The 21,966-nt window shown below is 36.9% G+C and overlaps 2 protein-coding genes across 4 annotated transcripts in view; one reads left to right on the top strand and one right to left on the bottom strand.

Moving 5' to 3' along the window:
• The window catches only part of LOC132914845 (ankyrin repeat and SAM domain-containing protein 1A-like), a 76,579-nt gene extending 63,209 nt beyond the window's left edge, over positions 1 to 13,370 (bottom strand). Inside the window, exons 1-4 of one of the 2 annotated variants that reach the window (XM_060974311.1) lie at positions 13,271 to 13,370; positions 13,090 to 13,205; positions 784 to 864; positions 178 to 334 (exon numbers count right to left, since the gene is read on the bottom strand). In XM_060974311.1, coding sequence (XP_060830294.1) covers positions 178 to 334; positions 784 to 864; positions 13,090 to 13,193 — 342 coding nt within the window. In that variant the 5' untranslated portion in view covers positions 13,194 to 13,205; positions 13,271 to 13,370. Of the gene's footprint in view, positions 1 to 177; positions 335 to 783; positions 865 to 13,089; positions 13,210 to 13,270 lie in introns of those variants that run through there. The other variant, XM_060974323.1, reaches the window with a different exon arrangement.
• LOC132915103 (transmembrane 7 superfamily member 3-like) lies at positions 2,220 to 21,198 on the top strand. Of its 2 annotated transcripts, none has more exons than XM_060974787.1 (8): positions 2,220 to 2,514; positions 14,787 to 15,125; positions 16,881 to 17,149; positions 18,268 to 18,439; positions 18,671 to 18,811; positions 19,238 to 19,387; positions 20,289 to 20,549; positions 20,914 to 21,198. In XM_060974787.1, exons 2-8 carry the CDS (start codon positions 14,840 to 14,842, stop codon positions 21,021 to 21,023), a joined length of 1,389 nt encoding a protein of 462 aa, XP_060830770.1. In that variant the 5' UTR covers positions 2,220 to 2,514; positions 14,787 to 14,839; the 3' UTR covers positions 21,024 to 21,198. The 2 variants fall into 2 exon arrangements, with proteins under 2 accessions (XP_060830770.1, XP_060830760.1); XM_060974777.1 differs by lacking the exon at positions 2,220 to 2,514 and adding an exon at positions 13,463 to 13,672.
• Positions 21,199 to 21,966: the final 768 nt, after the last annotated feature.

Genomic DNA, 21,966 nt, shown 5'->3' with positions numbered 1-21,966 from the left:
ATTCCATCCTCTTCCGTGATCGATATAACATAAACCAATAATTTACCTACGTAACATATTATAATAATACCATAGTATTATAATTCATACGAAATAAAATATCGTAGCATGATTGCCGAATGAAATTAGATAAAAGAAAAAAAATAAAGGAAATAGCAAAAGAATAAATTTACTGACCGTAAGATTTACTTTAGGTACCGAGGGTCCTTGGGTAAGAATTAACCGCACGATTTCAGCGTCGCCCGCCCAAGCTGCCAAATGAAGCGGCGAAGAGCCTTTAGCGTCGACGACGTTAGTGGAAGCCTCATATTGGAGCAATAACTTTACCACCTCCCTAAAGATAAAAGCGTTTCCCCGAATTATCGTTAGAATGTATTTGACATCGATTAATTGCCGATCGAAAGGAATATTAATTAGAAACACAAGCTAACACAACATATACGTATGTGTAAATTATACCCGTACATTATCAGTCAAAAGTTTGTAATCATGTATAATAAGTTCCAGAAAATCAAAAAATGTTTTAAATGTTATTTTACAATTCTGCTATTTTGGAAAATTTTTTGGTAAAAACTGTTATTAAGCAAAAGATATTATGTATTAATATTTTGTAAAATTACTTTTGAATTGATAATGAAATTAGTAGATGATTCAATGTAGACACAATTGGAGAAGCTACTTCAAATTTTTAGTCGATATTGTATGTCGATGGAATTTTCATGAAATTAATTTTAATTTTAATTTTGCCAAATCAAATTTTATTGAAACATTATTGGAACATACTTGTGTCCGTTCAAAGCTGCATGGTGAAGAGCAGAATATCCACTGGCATCTTGCACGTTAGCCCCCGGACCCCGTCGTAAACTGTAAATAAATGAAATAATTTTGTTATGAAACGTAGTAATTTCTTTGCTTTACACAACGTAACAGTTTATAATGATTTCGAATTGACATATATAAATTAGAAAAACTCTGACGTTGAATAATTTGATGTTATTATCAACGTTATTTATATATTCTTATCGACTAACAGGAAGTTGTGACAGATACGTAATGATTCATTATTGAAAGATTACAGTCATCCAGATTATTGTTATTCGAAGACTGTGTTCATATTTTATTCCTATTATTCATATATCAATACTAAAACTAAAGATTATTTTTAGATTTCATCGAAAAGTAAATGTCTCTCCATATAAAATTTTGATCTAAAAAATAAATGTACCTCAAAATCCATCAACCACACACAACGCATTCGACTTCTTGTTAAAGCTAACTTAAGTACTTCAAAACTTTTCGGGCACCTATTATCACAAAAGATTGTCACAATAACAACATAAACACCATAATTTATCATTATACTATAAAATTCTATTCCTTAAAACTTGTCGTCGATAGTTCACCAGGTATCCTCGAGAAGCAACTCGCGTGCTACCACGTTCTTCTAATTCTACCTCAGAAATCCTCTCACAAGACATCACATTGCAAATACCAAAGTCCCAGTAAATCTCTAAGTCCCAGCAGACTGACATAGGAACCGGGCTGACATCCAAGATCTAGCCTAGAAATTCTTCTATCCCAGAATCCCAACCAAAATTTAACCTAACAACACTATACGAGCCTCTCGGGAAACGTTATCCGAAAACAAGTCCCGATATTGCGTTATTTGGCGCGACTGTTCGAAGCAACCCCGATTGTCAGGGTACGGTGGCAAGCGCCAGGGTAACGATCATCGAGCAGCGGCCGGGACCCATTTCCGCAATTAGGAATTCATGTTTACTGCCGGTAACTAATACCCGGCGGCGATACGAGCTCGCAGAGGCAAAGAATCGAGCACTCCGCGCCAACGAGTCACCGTATCGCAGAGCGCAGACAGAGTTAGGTCGCACAATGGGCCTCGCGGACAGGAACAGGTTCGCTAATGAAGCTTCCTGCATCCAACACATGTTCTCATTACTGGCCTTTGTTGCGTTCGTGGTGAGATAAACGTCCGCCACGTTCTGCCCTCGCGCAAACACAATGTAAACGCGTCTTTGGATCCCCTTGGGACCAGTGCGACACCTTCTTTTTCGCACTTTTCTTCCCTGCGTTCACTTTTCTAGATCGCTGGATCTTTGTTGTTAGCATGGTACGATCGCGAGAAGATGATAGTCGAGCAGTTTCTCGTTATCCTGTGTTCTCTTCTCTTAAGTGGATTTGATTAGCGCCGCTGCAGGCTTGGTCATTCAGTCACCGCGCCCCCTTCGAAACGTTGAGAGCCGCACGATCAAAGCCGATCGAATTGGCCGGATTGGATGAACGGTTGTGACGAGGCCAGCCGCAAAACGGCGATCGGAATAAGAAAGGGAAGAATTGTTCATTGTCGTTTGATCTCTGACTTTTTTTTCGTGTCCGGGGGGATTCGCGAGACAGTAACTGTTGTCAGCGACAGCTTGGAGGTTGTTATACGTATGTTTCTAATAACGAATGATGTTAGAGCATTTGTAGTTTGAGCATATGTATTTGCTACTTTTTGTAAGTAATGTATTACGGTATTATAAATTTTACATTTATGAAATTATTTTTCATTGAGTACTAGGAAATCTTGATTAAATTTCTAACAAGTATTAATTAACGCTACGTAGATCACGGTTGAGATTTGACAGATATATATACAATATAGATACAATACAATATTAATAGCACTGATAATTCCATATTTTTTACGCGGTTAATAATCAAATAGATATCTCTAAAAAATATTTACCCATTAGCTAAATAACCTCGCAGCATTATTTTCAAAAAATATATATAAATAAAATCAAATCAGTGGATTTCAGCAAACGTTGAAAAATACACTATTTGTGGGATTTCGAGAAAATTAGCGCTACGGAAAGACAACGTAAGGGAAGGCAATATTTATCTAGCTCGATTAATACACATCATAAACGCGAGCAACCGTATTTGCTCAGTTCTCGTGCAATTCCGATATGAAGATAGACTCGTAAAAATATGTATGTTTACCCTCGTTCTTCGAACTGTCGCACACATAACTCTTGTATCGATATTAGAACCTCTCTACGTCACTATCGATATTAAATGACGTTTTTGCTGCGCAAATAAAACGCGAATAAAATTCAGAATCACGTTACGTAATATCCATTCAACAATGACCATAACTTCCGACGATTTTTCAGCTTCTAGTTTATATTCCAAATATTTCAACGACCTTACAAATTGGACAAACGAATTAGAACTCAGATAACAAAGATTCGGTTAATTGTGGGTCAATTACATTTACAGTAGCTCGTACAAAAATATTCGAACGCTTGCAAAAATCTTTTACGAAATGCGTATTGTATTATGCGTTTTATATATTTTTAAATTTCATATATTCCATACAGTTGAAAAGTCTTTTCTGTTAGTTATTCGCTTTATCGTTATAAAATAAAATAGTCGATGCTCGTGGCAATAACGACTCGGTCTCTGCCAAACGGAGGTTAAGCGATTCGGTTAAACTTTCGATGAACTGATTATCTGATTTGCAAAGATACAATTGCCGAGTGTTGTAACAATAAACAATGACTAATAACGGTTCTTAGCGAGCGATGTAGACCGATATCGAGGGTTTGTTGGAAATTGTCCTTCGCAAATATTCAGTAAGCTCAGTGATGTTTATCGAAGCGATAGAATGTCAACAGGCATGTTTACAACACGATAAAAATTGCACGAATAAATGCGCGAAAACAGCCGTCACCGGTAACGATTCTACTCTAGGCAGTGCAAACAGTTACATATATCTAAAAAAATATTAAGATCAGTGGTGTGAAAGTACTTGAAAAATGTACCTATTAATTTCAATTTCGTATATTTTGAATATTATAAATGGATTAAAAAAAAACAGATTGAATGTAGATAAAATTGAAATACGAACAAGTTTAATAAATATAGAATTAGTTTTAGATATAGAATTTATTTTTATTTGAGATAGAAGAGAAGTAACGATTCTGAATAGATGGTATACTCTAGTAGTATAGATATGTATACTCTATTTCTTATCTTACATTTTTATCTAGGATTACATAGTAATAGAAAGCTTCTTTTCCTTTTTAATGCAATGATTGAAATCTATGACAAGCCGCAAAAGATAGGAAATCTTACAATTACAGTAGTAGAAACAAACAAAAATACGATACTATCTTAAGGAAATAATCTCTAACCAGAATAAATTCTTAAAAAGTAACCCTAATATATGAATTCCTTAATACGCAAAAAATGAAGCAAACTGGAGCTGATGAATAATAATTTAATGTGTGCTTAATCTGCCTATCTCATTTAATCTGTTCCCGACCCTAAATTCACGTGTATACATATATTTCAACATAGTTATAAAATACAATTGAAATAGATAAAAATCAAAAATAGAAATACAATCGGCAACTAGTTTTATCAGCTATTAACAACAGCTATCAATATTTGTGTATATTCACATTAGTAAATTCTATATTTTGTACAAATCATTAATGATATTTATATCAGATATAGAATTCAAATCAGGAATAAGCACGGTTAAATTGAACGTAACGTGATCGAAATCCAATAGAGTCTGCTGTCGTTACCCATGATCCAACGATACCACTGCATGATTAAACGATATTCAACCTAAACAAAACAGAGCAGCGACAAAAACAAAAGAACCGGTCATTATTGTCATCGTTTTCCTCGCCTCCGAACAATTTCATTCCGATTCCCTGCGACAAGGCATCGCAGGAAAACTTCCAGTTGGATTTGCCTCATTAACAGGGACGCGCGTTCTGAATCGACGCTTACGTCGCCGAGGCTGGATCAAAGCATCGCATTCAGTTTACCCAAAACAATTACCGCGGGCCGAAGGCCTTTTCTCTGCGGAGGCGCGCGGGGCAGATCAAAGGCAGCCTCCTGGCCGCCGCCGTCGTCGTCGTGGTCGTCATTAAGCAGCGAGACGTCATTAAGCTTTTGGGATAGCGGCACTTTAAATCATCGGCACGCGACGCTTATGTTCATAGGAGGATCGTTCAAGGCATTCGCCACTCGGCAAGGGCAGGCAGCTTACCCGCCACTCGACGAGAGGCCTCTAATCCATTGTAACTAAAGATCAAAAACGAGAGAAACTGTCGATTTTGCCCAACGCGAACTCGCCCTCGACAGAGTCAGAGTCGGGACTCGTTTGTTCTGACGACTCGCAAGCAAAACCGAGAAAGTCAAGTGGCGGGGGCGGCCACCAGGATTCCGGTGGGGCGGCAAGAAAAAGAAACGAACACTCAAGGGTTACGCGAGTGCGCCTCGCAACGCTTGGAAGTTCGAGGAGCTTTTGGCCGAACCAGAAGAATAGGAAAGAGCTAACGCAGAGAGGAGGACGGCACGTGTTGAATTTCCCTCTTTCTTTCTTGCCACCCCCTTTTTCATTCCGTCCGTTTCTCACCCCTCCCCCGCTCCTCCTCTCTGTCCCCGTGTCCGCCTCCGCCACCGCCGACGACTGAGTCCTCTCGCTTGCGCCTTTCTCGCTCTCTTCTGCGGACAGAGCCGCGCGTATTTATTTTCCGCGCCCTAACAACGGGACGGGGGTGGTAGCCGGCTCTCTTCAAGCCGAGTACACACGGAGAAACGACGTAACTCCGACGAACGCGTGTATATACACGCCGGAATACCAACTCAGCCGTAGCTTGTACTCATGTGTATACATCAGCATGCGTGTACATGGTAGAGGACGTTTCAGTTGTAGCGGCCAACATAAAGTGGATAAGAACGATGAAAGAAATAATTTTTGTTCTTGCTGAGGTTTCTTGATGTCAAAGAGACGTGAAGACGAGCGAATTATAACGTATGGAATAGACTGTTGTCATTTTTATGAAATTTCAATAAAAATTTAAATAAACAATTAAAGGAGCCATACTGAAGTCATATTGATCAGTTTAGATTCTAAAATACTCAAATATTGATTGCTACAAACAGTTTGTTGTTGAATCTCTTCTTTTACAGTAAAGAATAATATGCATTAGGCATTGAATAAATTGTAGGATGTAGGTTGCTTCGAATGAATTATAATTACCTAACGCTTTGCGAAGCTTTTGCATAGAAATTTTCTCGTTACTAGACACGGTGCTTGCATATTTTCTTATATACCGTGTATACCTAGCTTTCAAAATATAATAACTACGAAGAATGAAATTAAATTTAAGCGCAAGCTATTAAAGATAATTCGATTAGAGAAACGGATCTTAGATCTTTACTTTTCTAAGCTTAAATAACATCTAGCTTTAGAAATACCCTATACAAATGTATACGCAAGCACTGTCGGAATGGCCACGCTCGTCTTCCCGTGTCTCTCTCATGTTAGACCAGCCGGGAACGTTTGACTCTTCCTTTCTTTTAGCCAGCCCCTTCTCTCTTTCTCGAACTCTCTCTAGTTGCTTCAGCGAGCCACCAACTCCGTCCTTCCTAGTCTGTCGCACCCTCGACGCCGACTCGCTTGCCCCATTCATCGAGTTTATCCGCTTGCCCAAGTTCCTTAATTAAACCCTGAAGATTGTCTGCAAAAAGGACATCGCCCAGTGCCCTCGACGTCTATGAACATTACGAATTGGACAACGAGGGGACATGAAAGATACAGATAGGTAGCAGGAGCGTGCGGAACCTCGAATGAAAGCACCGTTGCACCGTCTGTCAAGCATCTATAATGGCAATTTCTTGCTGGTTTTAATCAAGACGCTGAACGATCAACGACAAAAATGACCTGTTTCCTGGGATAATTGTAGTGGACGTTTTTGCCCGGCGACCCCAGACAAATGGAACACGTGTCGGAGAATCGTAAATGCCGATCGAAGTACGTGGGAATCCCATAGACTAGACTGTGGACCTTCTTGGGGTCAAATTATTTTCTGACAGATTGCTATTATTTATTTTTAGCTGATCTTTAGCACACCAATTATATATTAAGCTATTTATAATTGTTATAGAAAGATTGGAAAAGGGTGCTGTATAAGTTGAGTGTGTGAGTTACTAACGTGGAACAATGGTTAACAAATGCTAATATCGCTATGATCGCTAGTTTCTATTCACATTGACGTCAAAAGTTAACAAAATGATTAACGAAGCGATTCTTATGTCTGTAGGAAATATGGGTAACTATGAATATTTGATCAGTGTGAAGATAAAAATAAAAAAGTGCATAAATAGATAAGTAAATGTGTATACTGTGTGCTAATATGTAGTTAGCACTCGTGCGGCGCTAGTGTCGCATCATTGATCGTCACAGTGTTAACGAAGCTTAAGTGGTCACTGCAATTGGAACTAGATGACCTGTGCTAGGAAGAGTATTGAAGATAAACGATTTAAAGTTTCATGATTGCAGTAGGGTATCGTATTATAGCAGAGATTTGCTTTCAGTTGAATGTTCAAATGTTTAACTCATTTTGTAATTTATTCAACATCCGTAGTGTTGCGTAAATGTCCCCATTCTTCTTGTCATTCTTTTCTTTTTTCTGTTTGTTAACGTCTCATTTTCATAATGCGAAATGATAAAATGTGAAATGATAAAATGGGAAATACGGGATATCACAATTGCGTAATAAGTCCTACAATTGAAAAGATGATTCCGCATCAAGTGTACGTAACGTGAAATAATATTTTTCTATGCGCGGTCTTTGTTTCCAAGAAAGTCGAGTTTGAATATACGTTGAGATGCGCACTTGACTTACAATAAACCACGACCTTATGAATGTCCCTCGAGACTTCCATTGTATTTAGATGCAAAGCGAGCAGAATTTGTAGCGTAGGAATGTAGCATACAATACATGTTAAACATTAAAATAACTTTTGTCGAGATATAATTTTATCATTCAACAGTCTTTTTTCATTCATAAGACAAACACGTTTCATATAACATAAATAAGTAACGAAATATACCATTTGAATTTTTGAGCAGAAATTTTATTTCATAGTTTTTAAATTTATCCTCTATCGCAAAATCAATTCATACTGTCTTGGACCAGCAGCATTTATTTATTATTATCAAGGACAGGTTAATTGTTATGCGATTGAAAATGCAAAATGCTATAATAAAAAATGTAAATAATATTTCAGGATATCAGAAACGAAAGATATTAAGATAATTTTTCTAATGTTGTACTCACTTTTAAAAGATATTGATAGGCATTAATAATAGGGTCATTACGATTGTATTAACTGGGATTATAAAAGATCAATGAACAAGAACAGTAACATCTAAAACGAAAGAGCGGTCGATATCATTGAATTATGCAGTTTTCCCCGCTAATCGACAATCAGAAACCGAGTAATATCAAGGGATAAGTGAACTTCTATTACCTTTCGGTTCCACGGATGGGACTGTGAACGCGCCTTCAAGTCGGAAGAAGAGAGTACAGAGGAGGAAGTCTAGGGGAATCGACCGTGGCTGATTGAAACATGAACGAAAAGTACGAACTAAAAAGAAAAAGAATAAATATACGAACAGAAGAAATGAAAAAAGGAGAAGAAGACACTTGACAAAAATCATAAAATAAGAAAGAAAGAAAGAAATTCTTTCACAAAGAAGGTATCATAGAATAAAATTTCAAAGAGACGCGATAATAAAGAAAAAGAACACCGAGAGCAAAAAAGTAGATCGCACCAAACTAAGGAAAAAGAAATGAAAATTACAAAAGAATTCAATGGACAAGACAACGAGGGTGCAATAATGTAAAAGGGAATGTCCGTACATATGTGAGACAGCGTTGAACAGGGAATAATCGAAAACAAGAAAAAGAGCACATACGTGACACAGAAGAGGAAGTAAGAAGAGAAGCCAGACGACAAAGAGAGAAATAGTAGACACAGGGGCCAAAATGTAGCGAGGGTGAAGACACGCGAGGGCTGTTAGAGCGTCAATCGATAAATTCCTCCGACGTGGAAGAGGGGCCACGATACGTGCTGATGTCGCGAAAAGGTCCTTCCTCGCAAACACTCCAAGTGTCACTCCGGAAAGGTGAGAGAAAAAGAGCGGGAAGGGGAAACTCTCTTCTACTTGCACTTTATGCAGTTTCGCACCCCTCAAGGGAAAAGCGATGGATCTCTGTCTCTCTATATATCTTTCTCTGTCTCTTAAAGGGAGGATCGTCCATCGATCCATGATAGAAACGAATATACAAGGGAGATATCCTCGTCGTGAGAGACTGGCTTGTCTGTCGACTAATTATCCCCTCGTCGATCGTTTAACGCACCGATTCCTCCTTCCGGAGGAGTGGAGAACGAACAAAACATTACAACGATATCGGTCGAGTATAATAGAATCGAGTACTCTCTCTTCGGTAATTCGAAAAATTGATACGATTTTAAAAAGACAACAACGAATCTGATATGAATAGAGACGAAGATCTTAGACGATCTTAGACGAATTTGAATTAACCGCCCTTGTGTCGTGACGTGGATAACCTGGTTACAAGGTTCGACGTACAAGAAAATTGAGAAATTGACCTATATGGTGAGTCGAGAGAGAGTAGATAACATGGATATTACTTTGAAGTGGAATTTTCAAAGGTTGGAAAGTTGGAAAATAGAGTTTCAGTACATTCTAATAAAATAACCTCAATTGATTGACGATTTTCAAAGATCACATTTCAGTAAGTTAATCTCATGACACGAAGATACAATATCGTTTGAATGTAAATTTTTCATATTTTATATTGCACGAGTTTTTTGAAGCATAAACGCATGGCTAAAAATTTAGCCTAAATTCCATACCTTAACATTCTTCCTGGGGATGAAATAAATGAAAACAAGACCATTGAAATCTTTATTACCTCGAAACCGTCGAAGGGGCTTTATCAGATCCACGGTCATAAATTGAAAAGCAAGTTTCTCGGTGGCAGGGATTCCGTGGCGGGCCAACGGTGTGCCCAAGAGACATCAAAGAGAGGCGAAGTTATCGCGGCCGGGCGATGACGTTAAAAGTTCTGGTCCGCGGGAGACCAAGTCGCCGAAGGCGATGTTTCTATCGAAGGGAAGTCCTTCCCATGGCCTCCGGGGGCCGTGATTAAAATTATTGCCCGACCCAAAGCCAACACGCCGTGCAAACAAAGGATAAACACATTCGCGGGCACCGGTACGCTATAAGTGGTACGATTAGCATCGCAAAATGTTTCTCGTTTGTCCCGTGAGTGTCGCTGGTATCGCGGAGTAGCGCGCGCGCGGGATGCACAAGCGCGTTTTATATTGCTTTCCTGTGATCTCTTGAAGCGTCAGAGAGGGAACAAAAGATAAAAGAAGACAAGAGAGGCGAAATGAAGCAGGAGAACAGAAACTATAAGAGAGAAAGGGTAAAGAGCTTTGGTGGAGAAAGTTGCCGTGGGCAAGCTTTGTAGTTATGGACAAGTTGCACGGCTGCGACTGGTGACGAGCAAAAGGGGCAATTTGTTAGAAGAGGAGCCGAGAAGCGCTTTCGTCGTGATACATTTAGGACTCTGAGCTTGATCCCGACATTCTGTCCTTTTCTCGCCCGATTCGCCGCGTCTTCTCTCGTAGAGAAAAAGAGTGGGAGAAGTGCTTCTTCCCTTCTATTCCTTTCCACTCTATCCCCTCTCTGAACCGTCACCCTTCTCTTTCTCTTTCGCCCCGGAAGGTTTTTGCTTCGTGACAATCGGTGTTAAAATGCGTGAATGCACTCGAAACACGCACGCCTGCTTCTACAGGAGCACGCGGCAGAGACCTCTCGAAAACAAACGGTGGTTTCTCTCGTCCCGTAGCCAACGTGACTTAATTAATGAAAGCGTGCGCGAGAAGCATCGACAAAGTCGTCTTTGTCGAGAAGTTCGCGGCACTGGGTCAATACAGACCGCCGCGCCGACCGACCGTTTCGATTAATCGCGCCCCCTACTCATTGATCTGCTTCGACCCGTCGATCGGGTATCGGGTCAGGCAAAGGAATCTATTACGATTCCAAATTCGATTGAGTCCGGAGAGCTCGCGATTAGAGAAGTTGACAGTGATTTGTCGAGCGAGTCGATTACATTCCTGGGTGAATTAATTCGCGAGTTACGTGGAACTGGTTTGTTAGCAGTTACGAACACGTGCACGGTTATTTAGATGGCGGTTTTTTAAGCCGAGACAGACTAACTAGGAAGGATGACTAAGTTATTAGACCGACTGTTTTTTACACTGAAACGAGATGAACATGGGACTCACTGTTCTCGTGCAGCAGTTATTACGTACATGGAACGCATTAGTCTCTTAGAGAAATGCTTCCCAACGTTATATTGTAGAAAAATCTTATATATATTTTTCAAAACCGATAATAAAAGAAATTAAATTTATTTGAATTTAGGAAATTTTATGTAAATAGAATTATATATTTGATATAATATATTACAACCTGTTCTATTTACAGAAGTATAATTCAAAATAATATTACTAGTTCAAATTATTAATTTTTTTAAACGTCCATATTCCTTCACAAACACATATATACCATATATACCATTATTTGTACTTGCTTATCTAATATAAGCTCTTTTTTGTTTTATTTAATCTATTATCGACTGCACAGATTGTTTTTTCGAATATTTATCTAACATAACTGTCTAATATTAGAAAAGCAATTTTTCATGTTGCTTTTTCAGTATATCCCCTATTAATCTCTAAATCCAATTAACGCAACCACGGAGCAAGGTTCACAAAGGTTATTTCCTTAGGCATCACAGAATAAGGACAAAAATATTCGAGCTCAGTCGCGCCATCTTCACCGATCTATCACGACGAGGTTATCATTGACCCTTGAAAATAAATGAGTACCCAAATAAGCCTGTTTATCTGCTCCCATAAATAGAAAGTAGCAGGATCCGATAAGTCGCCAGGAAACGTAGTTACGTACTTCCAGACTCAGAAGCATAGATCGATCTTTCGTTTTCTCGACGGTTTTATCTCGTTAATTTAATTAACTGTTACCGTGTAAAGTAACAGCAAGCTATCTTTAAATTTAAAGGAATTGCGCGTCTAGCCGCTAAAACGTTCGCTACGAATTTTAATAATTGATAGCGAACTCAGGGTTGTGCGTCCATGTCGTAACGCATCTTGGCATGTATCGTCGTACACATAGCGAACGCGTCGGCAGAGTGATTCATGGTCACGGTGAAATCATGAATAATCACTGGACAATAACGTGGGTAACACGCGCATACGGGAGCATTATTCTACTCTACAGATATTCAGAGCAAAACTGATTACGCTCGGTAAAATTATGATGCCCGCGTTTAGTTCCACGCGGCGATTGTATAATATGTTACAGGGAAAACGCTGGATTATTAAGCGTTGCGCGGTAAAAAGGTAGCCCGGAGGATACGGGAATTCGTGTTCGAACGACGGCTGTTGCAGTTTTTATAAAATATGCACAGTGATTCCAATTACGGACCACGAGACACGAAATTGGTCGTTTATTAAAAATATATCACACTATCGGTGGAAGACGTGTAGAGGATAATTACAATGTTAAAAAAAATGAAAGAAGAGGAAGGGAAAAAAGATAATAATAACAATACAGCACCGTTGATTGCAATAAGGTTCGTTCGCTTAATTAATATGAAAACTATCGAACGGAACAGATTCCCGGTATTAACGGTACAAACGGCGGGACACGCTCCACGAGTTTCTCTCTGGCAAACTGTCGGAATTAATTGGAAAAATGCAGCGATCAATCGAGCGTAGGTAATTTAACGCAGGTACCGGTACGTGTAATGACTCGTCCACATCCGTTTATGCCCAAAACACAGTTATCTGTGCTCGATTAATTGAGCAAACACGGAAGTGCTCGAAGGATCGGATGAAAGGAAACAATCGGATGTGCAGTCAATACCGTATAAACACTTTATCATCGAAGCACGAATGATCAGTAGCTGCAATTCGAAAAGAACGTGGACACGTAACACTAATCTCTCGATGAATTGACAGACATCGAGGCAATTTTTCATATAATTGAGACAATACGATGTATACGAAATCAAAGGTATCGCGTAAAACACGTTATAGAATGCATAAACGGGAAAAGAAGCAAGGAAAAGCAAAGTCTGGTACGGTGACACCCACCTTGCCAGTGGACCACTCCTCTTCGCTCGTTGACCCAAAATCTTCTCGACCACGGTGACATTTCCGCTTCTCGCTGCCTCCAGCAGCTCCTGGTCCTTCCCCATGGTCCATTTACACTGTAATCAAAGTCTGGTGTTCACTTGCACACTTGTCAATTTCTGTTTTTACTATGATTACTCGCGTTTCATTGATCCAGCGTGGCCATCTTGGGTCGACTGCGTCGCCACCTTGCGGTCACTTCGCGAAATAACCGCGACACACGGTAGCGCGACAGAGAAAAGCGTACTCGGGCAGACTATGATTGGCTATTCGAGAGCAAGACAGAACGACGGTAGCCGAGACTCGAAGTATACCGTGCTCAGGCATGTAGCCGACTGTCAAGTACCAGCTGTTGCGCCGTACTGATTTTCCGTGGCTTCACGCCGACTCGGCTTTGCGGCAATTTAATCGAATAAGTGTGTCACGCGGCTCGTAACTCTGATCGACATGAACCGCACTTTTGTCGGAGAGCTGTTGATCTTTCTGTTACTCACCATTGGCAGCTTAGCTAGGGAAAAATCATCAGATACAGTATCTCTCACTGGTAAGCACACATAACCTCAAAGTACAATATCGCGTCCTGATGATCTTTTTCGTACGTAATTCTTCAGCTGGCTGAAAACTTTCATCGTTGAACGCTGTTAAAACTATTTCAAACATGAAACGAATTAATTTCGTCGATCATGTTTATGTTCTTCGGTAGACAGGACATTTAGAGATAAAGGAATTTTAGATTGTTTTTGTACAGTATAACCTTTTATGTTGATGTAAATACGGGGTTATTTATAATACTTATCTGGAATATTAAATCTTTTGTTGTCGGGGGAGATACGGAACTATAATGGAATAAGTTAGTTAAAAAGTATGTTGTGTGTATGGATTAAGTTGTTAAAGATTGTTTTTTAATTGTACTTTCTATCTATTGTGTAAAATTGTTTAAATAGAACAATAAGATAATACAATATATGAATAATAGCATATAGAAATAAAATAATAGAAATTGTAAATGTAAGGTAAAATAAAAGAGTTGAAGTAAGAAACAAGAATGAAAGTAACATTTTAATAAAAGTATTTTTACTTGAAGATATTTTTTTACATACATTTACTCTAATTTTTATACTATCATGTTTATTTTTAAATGTAGCTGGATATATTAGATATATTCATCATCTTTCATCAATACAATGTGATAAGAAACTAAATAAACTTATATTTAGAAAGTAATAAATATAGAGATAATCAAACTTAGATATAATGGTACTTAGAGATAATCAAACCATTATAGTTTTTGAAAAACATTTGCTTAATAATCAAACACACACACACACACATATCTATATATATATATCGATATGACCAACAAGCTTATTTAGCACTTATATGAAATTGTACTAATTTCACTAATAGATATACACAAAAGTTTTTGCCATCCCAATTCCTATCTGATATAAGCCAAACACGTAAGAATATCAAAACTATTGCAAGAGAAATGAGCTTCGATTTATCATACGTGGAAACAAAATCTAAAACAGAATAATATTATAATTTGTTTCTCTTGGAAATAGGATTCTATAGAATTGTTTTAACGTAACATAACAAATCATTGCTACGAAGAACTAATGGAGAAATGTAAATATAATGTATGATACATTTTACAGATGGAAGTGTATTACAGGTGAATTTAACTAATCTTCATGATTCTCTGCCATACATGAGACAAGTATCTATCAAAGCCAATAGCAATGCAACATTTAATATAACCAACATTTCCTCCAGCGCTTCTTTCATTATCATTCAAATTCATACCTACCAACACAATGTCACGCTGTCTTATGATAAAGATTATCTTAATAAAATTTCAAACAGAAGCGTATTTGGATCAAACATTGGCCTTTTCTCTAGGCTAACCACGAACATAGTAACGCAACTATTCGTGAAAAACGATAATGTCCACGACGTTAATGGTCTACTCGCTGTTGTTGCTTACCACAATACAGGTGAGTACCATCGCTTGTAACGCATAAACTTGTCGATAAGAACTATTGTTCTATTGTTCCCTATATGACAAATCTTTAAAGCTTAACATACGCAATATTCATTGTTACGCAAAATTCAAGTATTAGGTTGTTCCAGAAGTTTCTTTCGTCTTATAAGGAAATAATAGATGTAGTAGTAAAACAAAATGGATCATACATAATTCAATAAAATTACATAAAATTAAAAATGTTGCGCGTCAATTATTTCCTTATAAAACGAAATAAATTTTTGGGACAACCTAATATACATTTATAACATAAAACTGAACGATAATCGATAATACATAGTAGTGATCATATTATAAACTATGGGTTCAGATATAACACTGCAAACTCGACGTTTCAAGCAATATAAAACGATATACAGGGTGACCAATTTACTATTGTCGTAACATTAAAACACCTTTACCTAAAAATATTTGTATAAACTATTAAAAATTAATTCAACAAATTAAAGGAAGAAAAATTTCAATATTTATTAATAAAGACTTTTTTCAAAAGAAACGTCAATTCTGCTTTAAAATTCTTTTATATTCTCGCTGCATGCCTGATTATTAATCCTATTTTAGGAAATATCCAAATAATAACATTTGTTAATCCTTGTATGTTATAATTATAACTCCATTTACTCTTCCGAATTTCATGTAAATATATTTTAAAATCTGCTTTTGTCGAAATACCGACCTGTCGATGTCCTATGACCCTTATTGTTAGCATCATACCCATTACTTTCTTCACGAGTGGTTACAATTCGCACAATTCATCAGTATGCGCACCACACTGGTGCGATACAAAGAGATTAAAAATGGCTTTCAATGGCTCTACACTCCTTAGTCCTCGTACTCGTCTATAGAGTATCACGCCACAAAGAAAGGAACGTATTCGATAAAAGCGACCCTCACACCTCGCGTTATTTTATCCTGATGTACTTGATATACTATGTAGTACAGTTGTATTAAGTAGATTCCAATTTGGTATTTTCTTTTTATTAATAATTGACTATTTTGTGGTATTTTCATGTTTCAGCATTTAATATTATACAGGCTGTGAAATGTAACCTAATTTTATTATCTGATATATTTTTCTCGTAGCCAATGTATAAAAAAATTTCTCTCATGAAATTCCTATAGGTTTACTTGCATAATATGATGAAATGATATTCACCTTATTAAAAATGATTGGATTATAACATGTGAGAACACCTGTGTAATCTTTGTTCCTCCTTAATACCTCCACATGAATTGAAAATAATTATATGCGAGACCCAGATACTACAAATAACATAGTACATATTAATAGAAATAATGTTTCTTCGCATATCAAAGATAAAATACTTTAGTAAAATTAGGTAGCATCTAAGGAAAATTAATATATTAAATATATGAATATAAAACATATTTATCTTCATAGACTTTACACACATAAAAATTAAAAGATGTAATTAGAATCGTTGAAACCAGATGCACCGATTTTTTCTTCACTTAAAACATTTTGAATACCATTTCTGGCAACTCCAACTATCTGTTCTAATATGATCTAAAGTTGGTGGAACGTATTTCCTGCAATCGCGACCTCTAAAATGATAATAGTTAACGGCCCAGCCTGTATATCGTCGTCTGTTCCGTTTCATATACAGACACGAAGCGGGTTCGATAATAAATTTCCCATTGCAAAGAACGATCAATCCTGTCCATCAGTTCATTGTTCTCTCCGCAGCACCCATACCGGGTGGATGCAACATGGAATTCAATACAGAGATCGCGCCGTACGCGAGCGTGCAGACACTCGACACGATGGTGATCGTCGACGTGCAACCCGCCTCGGTACCGTTGAACGACAGCGTAAAGCTCATTTGCGAAAAAAACCCTGTGGAAGTCGAGATGTATCAGATATTCCTGAATGAGCAGGACTTCAGTATCAATAGTTATTTCATGGCTATTGAAAGCATGCTGACTGTTACGGATATCAAGAAAAACGGAGTAAAGGTACTTACTGGAAGGTTTTCAACTTCTATTCAGTGATTTAATTACTATATTGCATACATTTCTGAGACTGCAAATATGAAAGGGTTGTTCAATTTGATTCTAGGATTTGGTTATATTGTATTGATGGAATAAATAATATTTAATCAGGAGTAAATTATGTTTAAGTTGTAGTCGGACTGGAAATTAATTCTATATAGCATATTCGATATTATCAGTGGTGTCAACGGTTTATTTATTGCCTAAATTTTTGTGACCTATATATGAAAGTTAGTTTTCAGAAATCTCTTTTTGATTCTTATTTTTTCAACGTTTCCTTTTTATTCATTCTTTAATTTATTCATAGAAAAATGTTCAGCAATGTACCTTTCTTCTAAGAGGATAATGACGGTTAACTGCATAAAAATTATGTGCAAGGAGAACCTGGACTTTTTTATGATTAACGACACAGCAGCAGCAAAAACTCATGTCCAGCTGTGGATTTAACAATCCGATTAATTCATTCGGTTGCTGTAATATGTTTGAGCGAAATTTACTTTCAAACCTTCGAAAACATGTTTATTCCACTGGTCGAATTGTAAATAACTACCATTTTGAATACTAAATTAGGAAGAAAAATAATTTTCCCTTCGAAGAACAATATTCAATCAATGGAATTGTGTGATTTTTTAATCAAGCAATGCTCCAATTCTAAAACGTTCACTTAAAAAGTATTCGTTTTGATTAACTGAACACTTCAATTTTTAACAATTACTTTAACTATCCACAGAAAACATTTATGCAAAAGTTAGTCGATTTAAAGGACAAAATACAATTAAAGGTTCAAAATAGTTTTATTAAATCGCTAAACAGAATTATACAATTTTATTATAATACTGTTGTAATTACACTTACAAATAAAGTATACTTTTGATTAATCATTAATTAGTTGATTAATCCAACATTGTATGCCAAAAGTAACGATGAAACATGATATTAAATTATTATTATTGATAATAATTTCATGTACATAATTAATCAAACGTGCACTTGCGTAATATATTCAAACATTTTCAGATATCAAATGAATGCATGTAAATCGAGGCTTACAATTCTAATGTGAAAAAAATTTTGTCCAATAGGTAGTGAGTCCTGTGATTTCCTCTCCGATGAGGCGAGTGTTCAGCGCGTACACCGGAGTTGGCTCCGTTTACGTCGCACTGGCTACTTACGGGGAATATTCCGCGGCCTATGTGCCAGCATTTTCATACGCCTGTCATCCCACAATCAATCCTGCCTCCTGTGATGTTTTACGTACGTGTTTTATTACGCATACAAAAATCACATGAATAAAACATGATAAGTCCATCTTTTAATATTAATCTTTAATCTTGGTGCCTAAAGAAATGTATTTTTTAATTAATCAAATAGTAGTTTTACGAAGAAGATCGTTTAACTTGTCATGTTTTCTTTTGTGCTTTTCACATATAAAAATTATTGTTGGTATCGCGAGAAATAATCATTATATTTGATGCTTTCTTTCAGCCAATTTAATTTCCAAGATCATCTGCGCTTTATGTTTCTTCGTCGGATTGTTATCAATATGCTTCGGGCACAATCACCTTAAAGCCGATATGGCACTGCCGATATTTTTCACTGGAACTGTGATCGGTTACGCTGCAGTAGGTATGTATTAACAATAACATAATACATCATTCGACTTTCCCTCGAACTCCTGCTTTCTACTTTTCAACGATAAGTAAATGATATTATTATTTTTATTTGATGAAAACTTTGCAGAACTACCATGTTAATAATTGTCCATACGTCGCTTCATAAAGTAATAAAGATCTTAAAAAATTCAGTAAAAGATGACAATAAAAAGTATCAGGATTATAAACAATATTAGTTACACATCTACTATATTTTTATGTTATGTTTTATGTTAAGAAATAACGAAAGTACAAAGTTTCTCTCTTATTAAATTTACGTAACGAAATTCCTTTGTCCACAATCCGATTCCATGATACAGAGAATTTCATTCCACAATAATCAATTTGCAAACATAACAAGTGCATCTAATATGTAACGATCGTATGCCATTTGTTGCAGGGGATATTTCAATCGCCATGGGAATAGGCCTGTGTTTCACGATATTCTGGTTGGCGTGCCAGTGTTACCTCCCAATTTTCTTTAGCGGGATAATGTTTAACATGACGCTGGGCTTCCTCTTCGCGTGTATCGCTTACTTCCAGTCCCCGGGTACGGAAGAACCTCCCGGAAATCCATTTCCAAACGAAAAGCTGGTAAACGTATCCGGAAATAAATGCCGTATCCGTGCACACCGTTCGAGGAAAGATCACAAGGAGTTGTAGTAAATTATAGGAAAATAATGAATCGTCGGCTTAAAAGCGGGCGAGAGGAGTAACGCGAAAAGAAAAGGGGGTGAGAGGCAGAAAGAGAGATGGGGAGAGAGGGAGAGAGAGAGAAAGGGAGAGCTCACCGCCCCCGAAGTTAGTTGGAGTTTGGCGAAGGGATGAAGCACAGTCAGAGAGTCCCCCTGTAGCTTTTATCAATGTTGTTCGCTCATGTGGAAACTTCGTCTGCCGAATCCCCCTATGCAGCAGTGGCGGGCATTCGCGTTACCTCCTACCTTTCTCACCATAACCATCCTCCGTCACTATCGCATACACACGCATAGACACTTACACGATAAAAATCATCACGTAGAGAAAAGCGCATACATAGACCAACTCCCTGTGCGAACTCCCACGAACCGATCTAACCAGCTTGAAAGATTCGCATTTACCTAATTGTGTCCCTTGTATTTATTTAGCTCCGGGACCTATTTAGATTACACGGTCTATGCATGCGTAACTGCACGGAGTATCGGTCCCGAACTACCCTGTCGACAGATGATCGACTTGGTCACCCTCTCTCCGTTCACCGTGTTCGTCTTTGGCACAGTTTGATTACATTCTCCGTGGTTTATGTAATTAGCGTGAAGATATGGTTACAACGGCAAAGATCTTGTTTTTTTTATCTTTCAAAGTGTTTCTATATAATAACGATAACGATAGGCGTTTGGAAATGGGATTCGTGAACTACTTTTGCAAAAATAGGTGAGTTTTATAATGATGTTTACGTTTCGATGCTTTTCCAGGTTCGTTTATAATTCTGCAAAACGACTGGGTATTTTGGTCGCTGTTCATAACCTTGGCCCTTGGTATGAGTATGATCATGACTATAATATTTCACTTTGGTTTTGTCATGACTTGTTCCATAATTGCGTCCTTCATGATAATCCTGCCACTTGATTATTGGACTGGTTCTGCTCTGAAATATATTGTAATAAATATCATAAGAAGGATGACCGTCGAGGGTTTCAATTTAGCCATAGTCCGACCACCATCTGAAGCTAATGGTATCACGTTTTATATATTTATATCTGACTGTTCATTACTTGAGAGTAATTATACTCTCTAAAAGCTCTCTCTAAAAGCTCAACGTTCAAATTCAATTGTTTGCTCAATATCACTTTCAATTATCAATATCGCAAGTAGCCACTTGTATTTGTTAACTTTTGAAAAGTATACTTATATATTGTACTATGCTTTCATGCTAAGCATTTGCAACTTGCCACACTCAATATTATATATTCTTTTGGAAACGTTGAGCAATCAATAGAAATTTGAGATAAGCTAAATAATAATTAAAACTGTTCTTTAAATTAGTAAAAGTGGTAGTTATTTCATTAAAATTTTTCAAGCAATATGCTACCGTTTCAGATATAGCCTTGGTCATATTCTGGTCATGTTTGGTGTTATATCGCATCTGGAAGCAATGGTGCAGAATAGGTGTACTAGATCTAGCGGAAAGAACTCCGTTACTTCGTTGAACATTTAAAAAATGTAAATGTTAATTTTAATGTTAAATGTTAAAAATCGAAAGTTATGTATATGGCGATAGATAGATATATATATATATACATACATAATGTAACAAAGCCAATCAACTTCGTAATCTTCCATTTACAAAATTTATATACGAAATAAATTTCAAACGAATTTTTATATCGCGTTATTACGATTTAAGTGAAATGTAACTTACTGTTGAGAGCTTATGTGATATAATTACTAAGTAATAATATATAATAATAAGTACGTTTATATAAATATACCTGGTGTTCGTTTCATTAACAATAACCATATATTTATTTTGAAGAATAAATACGACGTGCAATACACATTTAAACATAAAAATTAAATGTTCTGAAGTAACACTTACACCCTTTGTTTCCTTCATCTGTCAAATAAATGTTATTATAGCCCTTAATAAATAAAATGTTATTTATTACGAGTGAACGAAGAATGGCATTTAAATAAATAACAAATAGAGTCCACAGGGGAAAATATAATAAGCTTGTTTTTCTTAATTTTGTTATTTTGCTTTCTCAGAAGTCAACTCAGAAGTATATCAGAAACTTAGAAAGAAATTTATCAGAAATCAGAAGTTTATTTAAAAAACGAGATATAACGAATGATTGTGACAACTTTTATCTTGAAATATTCAAGGAAATGGTAAAAATACAGATAAGAAAGCAATTTTTTGCAATATGATACAATTTTGAATTTTAAAATTGCTCTCTAAAATCTTCAAGCACTAAGACATAATTCATACACTTAGAGTACAAACACGAGGAAGGATCAGGTTCAAAGGACAACAGTGGAAGGTTTACGGTGTTACTGAACGAATGCAGATGACTTGCGTTGTCATTAAAATGAAATAACATTTATTGAATCGAGACAGTGACACCTAACAGTGGTTCTATATCCTACTAC

Source organism: Bombus pascuorum, chromosome 1 (assembly GCF_905332965.1).
Source record: "Bombus pascuorum chromosome 1, iyBomPasc1.1, whole genome shotgun sequence".
Classification (NCBI taxonomy): domain Eukaryota; kingdom Metazoa; phylum Arthropoda; class Insecta; order Hymenoptera; family Apidae; genus Bombus; species Bombus pascuorum.
The sequence above is the reverse complement of the archived record's forward strand: the minus strand, read 5'-3'. Positions and strand labels throughout refer to the sequence as shown.